The sequence below is a fragment of the Oreochromis niloticus genome, unplaced genomic scaffold (genome assembly GCF_001858045.2).
Source record: "Oreochromis niloticus isolate F11D_XX unplaced genomic scaffold, O_niloticus_UMD_NMBU tig00000409_pilon, whole genome shotgun sequence".
Taxonomy (NCBI): Eukaryota; Metazoa; Chordata; class Actinopteri; order Cichliformes; family Cichlidae; genus Oreochromis; species Oreochromis niloticus.
The window spans coordinates 28169-42861 of record NW_020327157.1 but is presented as its reverse complement, the minus strand read 5'-3'; the positions used below and the strand labels follow the sequence as shown (position 1 = coordinate 42861).

General features: G+C 38.4%; 2 protein-coding genes across 2 annotated transcripts; both read left to right on the top strand.

The window, feature by feature from the left end:
• The first annotated feature begins 1059 nt into the window (after nucleotides 1-1059).
• Nucleotides 1060-3527, top strand: LOC102082899 (myelin-oligodendrocyte glycoprotein-like). Its single transcript, XM_013267385.3, has 3 exons — nucleotides 1060-1213; nucleotides 1334-1687; nucleotides 3056-3527. Exons 1-3 carry the CDS (start codon nucleotides 1162-1164, stop codon nucleotides 3292-3294), a joined length of 645 nt encoding a protein of 214 aa, XP_013122839.1. The 5' UTR covers nucleotides 1060-1161; the 3' UTR covers nucleotides 3295-3527.
• Nucleotides 3528-9531: 6004 nt separating this feature from the next.
• LOC109200211 (coxsackievirus and adenovirus receptor homolog) lies at nucleotides 9532-12211 on the top strand. Its single transcript, XM_019355708.2, has 2 exons — nucleotides 9532-9959; nucleotides 11793-12211. The coding sequence occupies exons 1-2, from the start codon at nucleotides 9890-9892 to the stop codon at nucleotides 12134-12136; spliced, it is 414 nt and encodes a 137-aa protein (XP_019211253.1). The 5' UTR covers nucleotides 9532-9889; the 3' UTR covers nucleotides 12137-12211.
• Nucleotides 12212-14693: the final 2482 nt, after the last annotated feature.

Genomic DNA, 14693 nt, shown 5'->3' with positions numbered 1-14693 from the left:
ATGACAACACAAATCCATGAAGAAAAAAAGATTTATGAAACACATTTCAGTGCAAATAAAACATCTTCATGTTCCCTCGATGGTCTTGGTGTGAGAAATGAAATAAAAACAAACATTTTAAGGATAAAAGACAAACAGGAAACAGCTGATTGCAGACACAACTTTAGTTACTTATTGAAATTCACAAAATCATTTTGTTGTTTTTGAAAGGGTTTAATGTCAATACAAAGTCTCAGCAGTTGGAGCACTTACAAAAACTGTGAAACACTGACATAACTAAGACTATGTTAGTGTCACTCAGCTCTTTATTTTTTGTCCTTTCAGCAAATTTCTATATACGTGACTTTCAATCTGTTTCTTGTTAAACACAGACCACCAGATTCCAGCAATGTATTGCTGACAGGGCCCTAACCATGAAATCCTTTTTTAAGACTCTTTTTTAAGACAGTGCAACAATAAAGCTGAGCTTCCTTTGTTGCTGCCGTGTGCTCTCAGAGACAAACAGCCTACAGATGTAGCTGGTCTGAGCTCCGTGAGCTGTAAAAAGTATTGCCAGCATAATAAAATCAAACAAAAACAGTTTATTTTCTGAAATCACAAACTACATGTAATGTGGTTCATCATAAGTTACTAAGCTGATCTCTTCATATCTGTGTGAAATCTGAGATCTCACTCAGCGCCTTCTCTTTCTGTTATTTAACCTGAGGTGGTTTAAAACAGAAGTTTTGTTTTCAGCACATCTAGCAGCTACAGAAGGAGCAGCACCTGACCCACATAACATGTAAAGACTTTAAAAAAAATACTGACACTATGCTTCGGGGTACTGTTCATATTTTAGATCAGGATCCATTCTCAAAAAACAACATTTTGTTCCAGTGCTTCTCAAGCTTTATGTTTATTTGAGAAAAAAAAATAAAAGCTTGTTGATCAGTGTAATCAGTCACTCAGGAGGAGGAGAGAAACAACGTGCTGTAGTTTTTTTAGAAACCTCTCTGTGTGATGGTTTTAATTACGGCATGATGACATTGCTATGTCAGCCTTCCCTTACTGGAACTTCTCATTTCAGTCACACTCATTTCTTTAACTCTGTACAGGAAACTTGTTTCATGTCAGTACAATCAGCTCTGCTGCTGCTCGGTGGTCTCCATCCTCCTGTCCCAAATGGCTTCTTTCAAATTCTTCCTCTTTTTGTCTCTAATCTCAGAGTTAACAGGTGAGCCACACAGAACATTTTTATTCATGTTTTAATTCCTTGCTTAGTCCCATGTGATCCATTTAACTGGTTAACTCTAAACCCGAACCAGGAAATAATTTATAATTGTGTTGTCTTCAGCTCTTCAGCAGGATGTTCAGGTGAAGCTTGGAGATGACGTCACTCTCCAGTGTCAGATTACCACGGATGAAATAATCTCAGTGCTGAAGTGGAGCAGAGCTGACCTGAACACAGACGGCTACGTCTACTTCTACAGGAACAAACGCTCCTATGAAAACTACCAACATCCATCTTTTCATGGCCGAGTGAAGCTGAGGGACCCGGAGATGAAGGATGGAGACGTTTCTCTGATCCTGAAGAACGTCACATTTAATGACACTGGGATTTATGAGTGTCATGTAGCAGTGAGGAACCCTGTGAGAAGTAAAAGAGTTCACACTGAGATCAGTCACTTCATCAACCTCACAGTCACAGGTGAGTTTGTGGAGTTCACACTCAGGTGTTAAAGGTCTGATATCATCAAATGTAAACTAAAAACTTCCTCCCAGCTTTATGATCCAGTTAGAATTATCTCCTCTTGTCTTGGTGAGTGTGTAACTCCCACAGCTCCCTCTGCACAGCATGCTGCTGACACAGGTGTTAATCATGTTTCTGTGGTTGGGGAGCAGCCGGCTGTTAAATATTTAAATATTTCTTTTTACTGCTCCCACGTTTTTGTTTTTTTCTGATGAGTATCTGAAGCCGTTCTCTCCATAGCGTCATTTGCAGATGTAACATGCAACAAACGCAGACATTAAAGCAGTCGTGCCAGAATGTCGTGCTAAAAAGAAAGATTCTTTAAAATACAAGGGGGAGCAAGCAAGTCAGATACCCAGGGCACAGAGATGAAGCAGGTCTGATCAGAAACAGTTTATTAATAGGCCAGGGAGCACAAATAAAAACACCCCTAAAATGTAAGTAATAAAATGTTGTCAGTCTACTAAAACTAAATAACACAATTCTAAAACCAGTAAAACTATCATCTTCTACATTCACTAAAAACCCCCCTGCTATAATCATGCCACATGTTCATTATGGGTCCATCAGCAGGCCAGGAATTCCTTCCTTAGAGCGGAGTCCACACCAGCCCCGTCTCCGGCAGGCAAGGAAGAGCCTCCCATCTTCTTGTCCTTCCACAGGCCCAACACATCCCAGCTCAGCTTGGGTTCTGCACCCGAATCCATCATGCGACCACCGCCACAGCTCCCCTTGCGTCGGTGTCCTGAAAAAAACAAATAGGGGCCAGAACAATGGTCCCAGAAGCGGCCCTGGCTCATGGCCATGGCGACCCTCTCCAACCCAGCTGTACCCAGTAAACAACAGTAGAGACCCTACAAACCTCTGCCCTGCTGCCAATCACACGCGTTGTCTCCTACTGTTGCCGTTCCATGAGGTCAGGACTGGGTCACCGTGTCACGCTGGCCATCTAGCATTCACCTTCCAGTCTGGGGTCTCTCTCCTTCAGTGCTCAGCTAGCCTGCTTTTAAAAGGTCTTTACACAGCTGATAGGCCACCTCTGGACACACCCAGGCCTCAGCAGGTGGTCCCTATCAGCTAATTTGTCCCATGTGTAGCCAGTCCACAGTGGATTAAAACCATGTCATGTAAAACACTAAAAACCATGCAATAGAAACAGAATAAAACCATGCAAATAAAACGACACTCATAAATAAACACTAAAAATCTAAATAAAACAATATACAAGATAAACACAAATTTCCACTGTGTGACACAGACACACAAACTTCCAGGTGAACTGCTGCTTTGGTGCCTCACAGTTTCTTACTGCCTATTTTTCTGCAGGTGAAACACATGAAAGCGTGTCAGAGAAACGAGTCATAGAAAGAAGAGACGCAGATGGAAACATGGATGATACTGAAAGGGTCGGAGCTCCATCTGTTCAGGTTGTTGTTCCTGTTGTTGTTGTTGTTGTTGTTGTTGCTCTTTTTGCCGTTGGTTTTGTGACACACCAACACACTTGTCAACATAAGAAGCAACGTCCAGTCAAGCTTCCTACTGAGGACTCAGATGAAGGACTATGAAGCTGCAGAAATGTATAAACTTTCTTGATGAAAACTAAAGCGCTGACATTAACTCACTTTATAAAATGTATGTATATACAGATGTTAATAAATTTGTTAGACCACATCATAAAAACAGAAAACACACACAACATTTTAATACGGACTCAGTGAATTTTAAAAAATACTCTTCAGACTAAATTTACATTTTAAACTCAAACCTTAACCTGCACACTGTAATTATATCATATAAATAATAATAATAATAATGTTCGCATGAAAACAATTTCTCAACAAAGAGATTTCTGCTGGACAGAAACATACAATAAATGATTTTAGTAATCAAACTGCAGCACTTCACATTAAACTCCATCTTTCACAGCAGTGTCAGTTTTATTAATGTAGCAGATTTTTGGAGTCTGTTTCTGAATGTTTGCACAGATTTGACTGACCTCAGGTCAGCATGCAGCTTGTTCACAAGAATGGGACCACGGTCCCTGAATGCACCATCAGCACATTTACATCTAATACTGGGAACAGTTAAAAAATCTGAAGCCCTGACTGTAAATCCATTTATAAACACACTGCAGGCCATGATTTCCAGTCTACTTCTCCTTTCTGGATTGAGTCAGGAAGAATTAACTTCCTTGTTTTCTTTTATTTACTTTTATTAATGTGAAATCATTTAGGGAAAAAAGTTATGCAGCAATAGTTCAATCAACATCCATAATTAAGCACCAACCTTTAGTTTAAAAGGTTGCAGAGATTTGATTCATTGTTTTCACACACAGAGTCCACACCTTTATTCTTAAATCATCTTTGGGATGTTCTGGAGAAGACTGCAGCTGTTTGATTCTCCAGTTATCAATACTTTACATATGATTACTGAAATTTATGCCTCATCAAATGTTTCCCTTCATCAAAGTCAAAGGCAGTCTATTGAAAGGTTGAAGGAGAGTGTGCATGTCCAGATTATGTTATATTGCACAGCTGTTCCTGATGTGCTGATGGCAGCGTTGCAAAAGTTTTAAATCAGGAAGTTCAAAGCATTTCTGCATCAACAGGAACTGTCTGAATGATTAAACATGTAAAAGTTTTGCAAATATTCAGCTCCTCTGTGAACTGTAAACATTAATGCACATCAATGAAAAATACTGTTGAAATTTAAAGTATGTTTTTAATATCTTTGACTTTTAAATGAATCGATTCAGGTTTAGTTATCAGAGAGTTTGTGTTCTTTCTTTTACACTAAAGGAATCCGGGTGATTTTTAATGATAATTTATTTACTTGTATCAAAGGTACCATTGAAACATTGTGTACATGATAGATGTCCAACATGTTGACAATGAAATGAAAACAGCTGCTTTCTTATTATGTCATTATTTTTTTGGTCCAGGCCATTTATGCACAGTTAACCAAAATGAGCTCAACACCTCCATCTTCAATCACTTTGTGCTTAAAACCCTCATGTTTAATATTTAAAAGGGATTGTTAAACTTCACTGTGAACATGATGTGAAATAAACAAACCCTCTGTGGAGCATAAACTGAGTAGAAAAAAAGTATGTGTGTTTGTACACACTTTACTCTTTACTGGTGGCCGTGCTTATACTTACGCTCACTGTTCTCTGGAATAAACAGATTATTCATCAGCTTATTTTAGAAGTATGAAAGCCTCACCAGGAAGCCAAACACACTTCAACACTCACACTCTGTTTTATCACACACGTTTAACTGAAAGTACCCTTAATCCAAAGATAAATTAAATACATCCATTTTATTAGGAACAGCTGATCCTCAGCCACATATTCATTTTAATAATCTGTAAAAGCATCATTGATGACCTGTTTGTATTCAAATGGTACTTAAAGTAATTTTTCTTCCTCTAGTGGTCATGAATGAAACAATCAGTGTTTTTTTGAACAGCTGTGAATGTAATGTTCCAGTTTGACCTCCGGGTGGCAGTGTTGTCTCGCGTTGGCTAAGCATACAGAAGAATATACTGTAAGAACGTGTTTAAGCATTAAAAAGTGATTTTTTTTTTAAAACGATTTTTTTCCCTTCTTCACCAGATTCAACAAAAGGCACACCACTCAGAATTCTTCTAAACATCTGGATATTAATATTTGTCCCCCACACCCCAAAGAACACATATAATCTTAATTACAGATCAGTGCAGAAGAATTTATCCACTGCAATATTTCAGTTTGACCTCATATGGCAGTGTGTTTTTTATGACCCAGACTATAAATAACATCCAGCCGTCCATTCGCTTCCAATTATCCTTTTCAGGGTCGCGGGGGGTGCTGAAGCCTATCCCAGCTGTCATGCAGTTTGTGGGGATAGCTTAACTGATTGGTCTAAATTGCCCATAGGTGTGAATGCGGGAGTGAACGTGGGTGCAAATGGTTGTCTGTCTCTGTTAGCCCTGCGACAGACTGGGCATTAACAGGGAAAGGGGGGCACAAATAAATACTTTTCTTTCTTAATCTCATTTAAAATATCTAGCTTTAATAAATAATTATCTGAATCTTCAAACCAAAGTTTTTATCTGACGTAAAATGTATAGAAATCATACATATACCAACAAGACAGTTGTCATCACTGTCACAACAGTGTTTGTTTTCATTCAAAGGCTTTATGGCTTTTCCTGTAATACCTGGTGGGCTGGTCTGTAGTCAAAATGCCCTGGCTGATTTTTTGTCCCAGTCCAGCCCTGGTTACAGTTCTAATTCAGCCATGCCACACCACACAGCACTGAGACACTTCTCTTTGACAAAAAACAAACAAAATAAAACTATCCTGTTGGCTCTCTTTCATTTTAAAACCTCATATATGGCAGGTCCAAAGGTTTAATGTGAACATTCTGCAAGAAGTACTGAGTTTCAGGCAAGGTACTTTGACACAGTACATTTATGTGTTTAGAAATAAAAGCTGCACATAAATAACAAAGAGCTGCTTCTTTTTCTCCAGTTGTTTAAACTATTTGTAGAGACAGAGAGAATAATATAGCTTAACCCTATTCGCTGGAACGTTGAAGGCAATGTAATTACACAGCAAGCAAGACACGAGTAGGCAACATTCTTTATGTTTCACGTGCACGGGAGAGAACTGGACAGGCGCCGTTCCTTCGCTTGACCCCAGTTGCTCTCGTCCGCTCCCCCGTAACACTGCTCTTTTATTGTGGTTACATGAATATGCATAGGTTCATTAACATATGACATCTTACATAGGTATACATGTGAACAAAGAATACCTTGTGTGTGTGTCTCTGTGTGTATATGTGTGGGGTCAAGATGTGACCCCTTGAAGACTCCCCAAAGCTGGTGCCAGGAGTCTAGCGGTCCATCTAAACAAAAGGCTCTTATGCTTAACCAGATACAGAGAAGGTGTCCTCCTATACCATAAAACAATAAGACAAGGCACGGCCTCTCCCATGCTCCCAGAGTGCTCTGGAATGCACACAACGTGTCTCTGCAGACTACTAAGGATCAAACCTCCTATCACTACACAATCGATTATATACTTCTAAGCATATGGCATAAATATTTCTAAGCATAAATGACAATCAAAAATACAAAACCCTAACAGGAACCAGTAACAAATGTACTGAGCAACATGCAGTACTGACGTCACTGCTGAGCTAAGTTGACCAGGATACAAACATGATTCACACTATAATGAATAGTCTAACACCGGTTTAACATTTGCCTTGTAAATCAGGTTAACAATGAAATACATGTTGGTGGCTGTTTGATTCAGAGGTCTCTTTTATCTTTAGTTTTTTAACCATTTACTTTTTGTTTAACTTTTTAGTTTTCTGTGACCAATTTTGAGGAACTTCCTTCTGACCTATTGAAAAAACAACAGGGTATATGGACTTTGTCAGTGGATAATTTTTCCATCCTGATGATCAGAAGAGTGTTTGAGGGTTTCAGAGATCCTTCAGATCAACAGTAAGTGTTCATGAGCTTGTAATAATTTTAACAACTTTCTGTAATTTCACAGACAGTGTGGAGTGGGAATTTCTCTTTATATCTACCTGTGTTAGTGGAAAAAGGTTCTCATTCTTATACTTCTTTCTTTTCCTTTGAATTTGAGGTATTTGTTTGTCACATGTCTGGACTTGCAGCTGATCAAACAGAGGACAAACTAAGGTGGGCGTGAAAGTGTTGATGCAGGTCACAGATGTCTGATATAAAACAGCTGACAGAAAATACAGGTTAGTTTAGTCTGCAGCTGTTTGATACAGACATACCTTTACTTTAGGATTTTAAACTTTTACATTTTTTATGATTTGATTTTTTTTTATTTGTCAAATATTTACATCAGAGTAACTTTTCACTTGTTTGTAACAAAACTTCAGTCGCTTCCTTTTCACCTACTGAAAAACCGATGGGACATACTGACCTCACAGTTTTTCATCTGTCAGTAGATCATTTTATTTTTTCCACTCTGATGATCAGAAGAGTGTTTGAGTGTTTCAGAGATCCTTCAGAACAACAGTAAGTGTTTAAAATGACGTCTTTAAGTCTTCTAAGTAATCTGACAGGTTGACTGATTTCACAGGCAGTGTTGAGTGGGAGTTTCTCTTTATATGTTTGTGTTAGTGGAAAATGTGATGGAATTTTCTCTGCAGCGCGATCAGCTGTGGCCAATCTTTTTAATTATTGCACGCAGGACAGCTAAACAGACAGCGAACATCACTGTCCCACAGTCGGGAGAGCTCTGCCCTTGAGACGCCTCAGGTCTCTTTTAAACCCTCTCTCACACACACACACACACACACACACACCAAAGTGTTGACACCAGGGTTTTAATAGTTTTGCAATTTTCATTAGTTTTTATTTTTATTTAGTTTTGACTTCAGATTTTCAATTTTATATCAGTTTTAATTAGTTTTTACCAATTGTTTGCTAGTTTAGTTTAGTTTTTATTTTTTGAAAATCCTTAGTTTCAGTTTAGTTTTGATTAGTTTCAGTTATAGTTTTAGTTGTGTTTGCAATAATTAAGTGTAACAAAATCCCAGTTTCATCATATCAGTCATGCTCTTCTGCTTATCCTTGGGTATGTTGCTATTCCAGCTACCATACCCTGCACCCTGGACAGGTCGCCTGTCTGTCGCAGGGCTAACACGCAGAGACAGACAACTCACATTCCCACCTATGGGTTCTTTAAATAAATAAATAAAGGCAGACGAACAACCATTGATACCAGGCAACTATAAAATGTATATCTTGGCCCCAATGAGACTATTAACTCTTGCAGCACCGGGTGTTAAGGCAATTGACTCACACAGTTATGTAGATATCCCAGTCCTGTTGTCTCGGGATGCATCACGCTGCCTTGCCTGGGGTTAGCTTCTGTTTCTGGGGATGAGGGTTGAGCGTGCTCCCTTACCTTCTCCAGGTAAGCTAGGCTAGGTTAGCCTTCTTGTGTGAGCTTTTCAAGTGCACTTTAAAGTTTGTGGGATTTTTTTCCCTTTAGAAATGTCCCTCATAATTTGTCTCTTTCCACTACAAGACACTTGCTTTATCCAAAACACAGTCATATTCAAAGAAATCCCAAATTGGACTCAAATTGACTATTGTATGACACGCACACATCAACGAAAACTAAACACGTTTTTGCTATAAATTCAGTTAATTTTAGTTAGTTTTGTGAACACTCATTACAGTTTTAGTTAGTTTTCCTTTTTTTGTTTTTATTTTTATTTCCGTTAACGAAAATGTTTTTTCACTTCTAGTTTTCGTTATTTCGTTAGTTTTCGTTAACGATAATAACCTTGGTTGACACAGGCCACAGATGTCTCTCATTTAAAACAGCTGACAGGGAAATACAGGTTAGTTTAGTCTGCAGCTGTTTGATACAGACAGACCTTTACCTTCAGATTTTAACTTGTTATAACAGTTTCTTTTTATATTTATATCTGTGTGACATGTTTTCTTTTTCTAAAAACACTTCTGTAGGTTCCTGCTGACCCAATGAAAATGCTGATGGGGAATACCAGCCTCACACTTTTCTGTCACTGGATAATTTTTCCATCCTGATGATCAGAAGAACAGTAAGTGGGTTTTTTTTTTTTAAATGATGCTCCCACACAACTTAAAGACAATCAAAGGTGGACAAAGTTCTCTGTGGTTTGATGGAGGCTACAGCTAAATGCTGCCTCCTCCAGTACAATATACATTTTATACAGTGACGTCATGTTGAAGTCCTTTGGCTGATGATGGTCTTTAGTATGTAGCTGATGGTTGATGAGGAGATGTTTGTGTTGTTCTGTGGAGATCATTCAAGAACTGAACCTGTTAAACACTCAGACCTGCTTTAGATTTCACTGCTTTAGTTATGACGCACTTATTTATGGTCACCCTACAGCAGCGTAAACACACGTGACTCTGACGTTACTTCCTTCAGAGACGATGAATTGGACGTATTGAGTTTGAACGAGTGTCTAAAAAGTCAGATCTGTTCTCACAGTCAGAGACTTTCAGGATCATTTAAACCTTAAATTTAATCTCATGTAGTCAGGATTTAAACTCAGGTTCAGTTATTTCAATAAAACCATCCTGAGACATTTAGAACAATCGAAGCGTCGGAGTTGAAGAAGACGGAAATGTCTGCTGTGACTGCGTCGCTCTGCTCGACTTTGCTGTTTGTCGGCCTCTTCGTGTTTGTCTCTGCAGGTGAGATTCACTCTGTGGGACAGAGAGGAAAAGCATCAGTCTGCTTTACATGTTAACAACATTTCCTGAAGAATTATTTTCATATTGATTCAGTTTTTTCCGTGTTTGTGACGGAGACACGAGGCTGGGTGGAGTCTGTGTGGATGTAACATGGCGCTGTGATCAGATCTCACAGAGACAAAGAAGTGTAATGTGTGTGTCAGTGTGATGTGTTGTAGTGTCAGGAGTCAGTATACAGCCAGGAGCAGATCTACAGAGGTGGCATGGAGTGGCATGTGCCACCCTGATATAATGTCTTGCCACACCGAGTGCCACCATAGTTTTGTATATGACAATGTTCTTTATTAAGTGGTGGCACATGCCACTCCATGCCACCTCTGTAGATCAGTCCCTGAGTTTTAAATGGTTGTACAAAAGAAAAGTCAGAATCATTGGCTACATTTTACAGCATATTACACAATGTAAAAATGTGTAAAGAAATGACTCTGACTTCTGTAGCTGTAGCTACATAAAGGCAGCATACAGAGACTCACAGTGTCTTATAATGAGAGGCTGCTTTCTCTCACACATTATGTTCACTTATTATCACAACGTGTTTGTGGAACCTGCAGGAACTCAATTCAGTAAGTAAACTGTGAAAAACACAAGAAACCAAATGTTTAGGAGTTCATAACAAACAATAACATATCCTCACATTAATAATGATGATTATGAAAAATACTCTATGAAAAAAAAAACATAAAACACTCTGATGCAGTTAACATTATTAAATACAAAGTTACAGTAAAAAAACAAACATTTCTTAAATGTGAATGAAAATAAACTACCCTACAATCTTTCCACGTTTGGTATCGTCCACTGAGCACTTCCTGTATATAGTTTGCTGGTTTATGAGTATGGCGTTATTTTTGTATTTGCGCTTGAGCGAGCGCAAATACAAAAACTGAGCGAGAGGGGCTGCTGTTGTGTGTGTGTGTGTGTGTGTGTGTGTGTGTGTGTATGGATAATAGCAAACACTGAAACACATTTTTTGCATGCAGCAATGAATTTTGTTCACTCAAATTCAGCTTTTCTTCGCTCAAACTAAATTTCTCCTCAAAATGCAACACTTGCACCTGCAATTCTTTTTTACGTGCGCTCAATTTTTTTTTTTACATGCGCTCAGAATAGTGGCACAAGAATAACGCCATATATGAGGCCCCTGCTTTGCTCAACAGACCCTCAGCACCACTGAAAGATTTGTTTAATTTTATGTATTGATTTTATATTATGCAGTAATTATTATGTATGTAATAAGTTGTGTTGGACTAACTGTTTCTGGTAAATCTCATCTGTAACACTACGGTTTTAATTCATTTGAAGGCCGGACTCAGAAACCAGTCTTATTTGTTATCATCTATCGTCCACCGAGTTTATATCTGATTTAGTGCTCAGCTCAGATCCGTGTAGATGCTAAAAATTGAGTCTAATAACACATTTCATCTGTTATTAGACTCAATTCTCTCAAAATGTAAAAGAACCCACCACTTTAATCACACTCTAGATCTTGTTTTAACATATGGAAAAAAACTGAACATTTAACAGTGTTTTCTTATAAACCCTCTGCTGTCTGATCATTTACTGATCACATTATATTTTTTAATGTTTCACATTAGATCTTTAGCTTATACAATATGAAACACATATATGGTAAATGAATCAAACAGAACTGAATTGATGTGTGAGCTCTTTGATATCATTTCCTGTAGCTTCTCACTCTGTTTTGCTGCTATAGAAGTGAACATTTCTGCTTTGACCTTTAACCTCTTTGCTCTGTGTTGTTTTCTGTTTCAGACCAGAAAAACATCACAGCAAAGTCTGGACAGAACGTCACTCTGACATGTCGAGCTCCAAACAACAACATCATAATTATAGAGTGGAAGAAAGCTGACCTGAAGGAAGAAGTATATGTCCTTTTGTACCGAGACGGACACTTTGATCCACATCACCAGCATCCATATTTTAAGAACCGGGTGGATCTGCAGGACAAAAAGATGAAGGATGGAGACGTGTCTTTGATTCTGAAATATGTGACGATTAATGATACTGGAACATACGAGTGTAATGTCCAGAAAGACGGAGACAGTTTGAAGCTCATCAACATCATCACCCTGAGTGTTGATCCTCCAGGTGAGTGAGTAGAGTTGAGTGTGTGTGTGATCAGAGGTGAAGCTGCTTCCTGGTTGTTGATGTTTGTTTCTAAAGATGTTGTTGATGAGACTTTGTAGAAAGCAGCTGGTCTGAGTGATGTGATCAGAGTGCAGTAGATAATGTCTGACAGCAGTTTGAAGAGGAAATGGATTCTGTTCTGTTCTTCACTCATCACCTACCTGACAGCTGACACCTCACACCTGTTTCTCACCTGCAGGTCAGACAGGAGGAGACACAGAGGATGGAGGGAAGGAGGATGGAGGGAAGGAGGATGGATCTGTTCTGAAAGTTGGTCTGTCAGTTGGGGTTATTGTTGTTGCTGCTGCTGCTGCTGCTGCTGTTGTTGTTGTTGTTGTTGTGCGCTACAGACGATATAAACAGAGTCTGGATTCACATCGTCCTAATGCAGAACCAAAGACTGAAATGTCTGAGAGCTTTCTGAACTCTGAATGTTCTGCTGCTGAACACAAAGACAAATGATCTGAAAACAGACACCATCACTTCAGAAGGATCCACGATTTCACTCTAATATTTGACAATGAACCGTTTCATCGTCATCCTCTGCAGAAAACAGCATAACTGCTAGATAATGTCTGACAGCAGTTTGAAGAGGAAATGGATTCTGTTCTGTTCTTCACTCATCACCTACCTGACAGCTGACACCTCACACCTGTTTCTCACCTGCAGGTCAGACAGGAGGACACACAGAGGATGGAGGGAAGGAGGCAGGAGGGAAAGACGATGGATCTGTTGGACTAATAGTTGGTCTCTTAGTTTCTGCTATGGTTTCTGTTGTTGTTGTTGGTTTTCTGATCTATAGAAAACATCAGAAAGGTGTTTTATAACTGAGCTGTTAAATCTCACTGTCACATGACATGATCCTATGACCCCCTCCGCAAATTGCTACCTTTTCGTAGTGGAGCGGTTTGTGTGTCCCAGGGATGGAATCGGGGACTGTGATTATTTAAGTTGCTCAGTGTAAGAGTTTAAATTCTTAAATTTGAAAAGCAGAAATTATCTGCCTGATTTATGTCAGAAATCACTTTTTATATAATTTATTAAGTTATTCTTGAGTTCAGTGTCTCGTATTTTACAGTATCGCAAAGAGTGAATGTGTTTTATCTTCAGGTTCAGCTGTTTGTAGATCAAACTTGTTCTGTGAGGTTTGAACAGTATAAATTAATCCTCATCTACAGATCAGCTGTTACAGTATAATTACTGACACTGACTGAACCAAGTGACAACACAAACACTGTATGTGATAAAGAAAAGACAAATTACTATAGATTATAGACGATCAATAATCTGCCCGATAGTGTTCAGGACTTGTTGATCAGCTACAGCTGAATGAATGTTATAACAAACAGTGTTATGAAACCAAGGAGAGAAATGATTTCCATGGAGCTGCAGAGTCAGATGTTTCCTCTCCGATCTGTGAAACTTTGAACTTTTCCTACAGTGAAGGAAAATCTTCAGTCTGTTGCTGCAGTTTAAACCAGATCACGCATTAGTTTAACATTTAACAATGTTTTTTGTGACTTTTCTTGTTCATTTCTTATAAATTTTGAAAGATCAGTCCTGAATTTTTTCTATTAATTTTCTTTAATTCTTCAATTTTTTGTTTTCTGTGGCCGTAAAAGATGAAAGAAGTTTTCTGACCTTTTCCTGCAGATTTTATCTGACCTGAATGAGTCCAAACAGACCACTGAACATGTGTGAAGGAAAAAAAACACAATAAAAATGCTCTTTGAAACCGTTTCCCTGCCTGAGAGAAGAAGCTGAGATTTAAGTTTGTTCCTGTAACAAGAAACAAAAAGATGGAGGATCGTTCTCAGAGTGGAAACATGATTTGAAGCTGCTGTGAACAGATTTAAATGATGCTCATTTTTAGACAATGTTTTGATAACTGTGCAGGGTTATCAAAGTTTTTCATTTTTCAACCTGAAAATATTTTCACTGAATAAAAATTCAAGAAAGTCAGCATATCATATTTCACAGTGAATAAATCTTCCTGGTTCTCGTCTCTCACCAACATGAATACATCGTGCTGATCACCTCTCAGGCTGTTTGAAGCTAACTGGTGTTTGTGTGTCTCACGTACAGATTAAGTCTATTATTTGCTCCAGTTGACAAAAACATTTTCACTTTCAAACATCTTGTTCTGAGAAACCTTTGAAACTTTTCTTCAAAACAAGAAAAACAAAATCACCTGTCAAATTCCCATTTAGACAGGACTGATTACACTTCATGAACAGATCATAAAATCATCTCTGTCAGCTTCACCTTCATCTTTGCTGTCTGATATTTTCATTTTCAATGATTCACATATACAAGTGATCTTTGTGTGATCCCTTTCATCTTTATTCAAAGTGGAATCAGACATTTCTTGAAGAACAGGAGGATTTTTAAAGTCAAACATCTCCCTCTAGTGGCCATATGTAAACCATGTGGGATGATAAATATTACATCATAGATGTGAGATAAATTCAGATTATGTTAGAACATCTCCTATGTGCAGCTTCAAGCCACAGTGTTTTCATTTCA

What these genes read in the sequence shown, in the direction of transcription:
- LOC102082899 (XM_013267385.3), top strand. Translation starts at nt 1,162, where the DNA reads ATGGCTTCTTTCAAATTCTTCCTCTTTTTGTCTCTAATCTCAGAGTTA. An exon ending in TCTAATCTCAGAGTTAACAG is followed by an intron (nt 1,214 to 1,333) that starts GTGAGCCACACA and finishes TGTTGTCTTCAG; the next exon opens with CTCTTCAGCAGGATGTTCAG. An exon ending in CATCAACCTCACAGTCACAG is followed by an intron (nt 1,688 to 3,055) that starts GTGAGTTTGTGG and finishes ATTTTTCTGCAG; the next exon opens with GTGAAACACATGAAAGCGTG.
- LOC109200211 (XM_019355708.2), top strand. Translation starts at nt 9,890, where the DNA reads ATGTCTGCTGTGACTGCGTCGCTCTGCTCGACTTTGCTGTTTGTCGGC. An exon ending in CTTCGTGTTTGTCTCTGCAG is followed by an intron (nt 9,960 to 11,792) that starts GTGAGATTCACT and finishes TTTCTGTTTCAG; the next exon opens with ACCAGAAAAACATCACAGCA.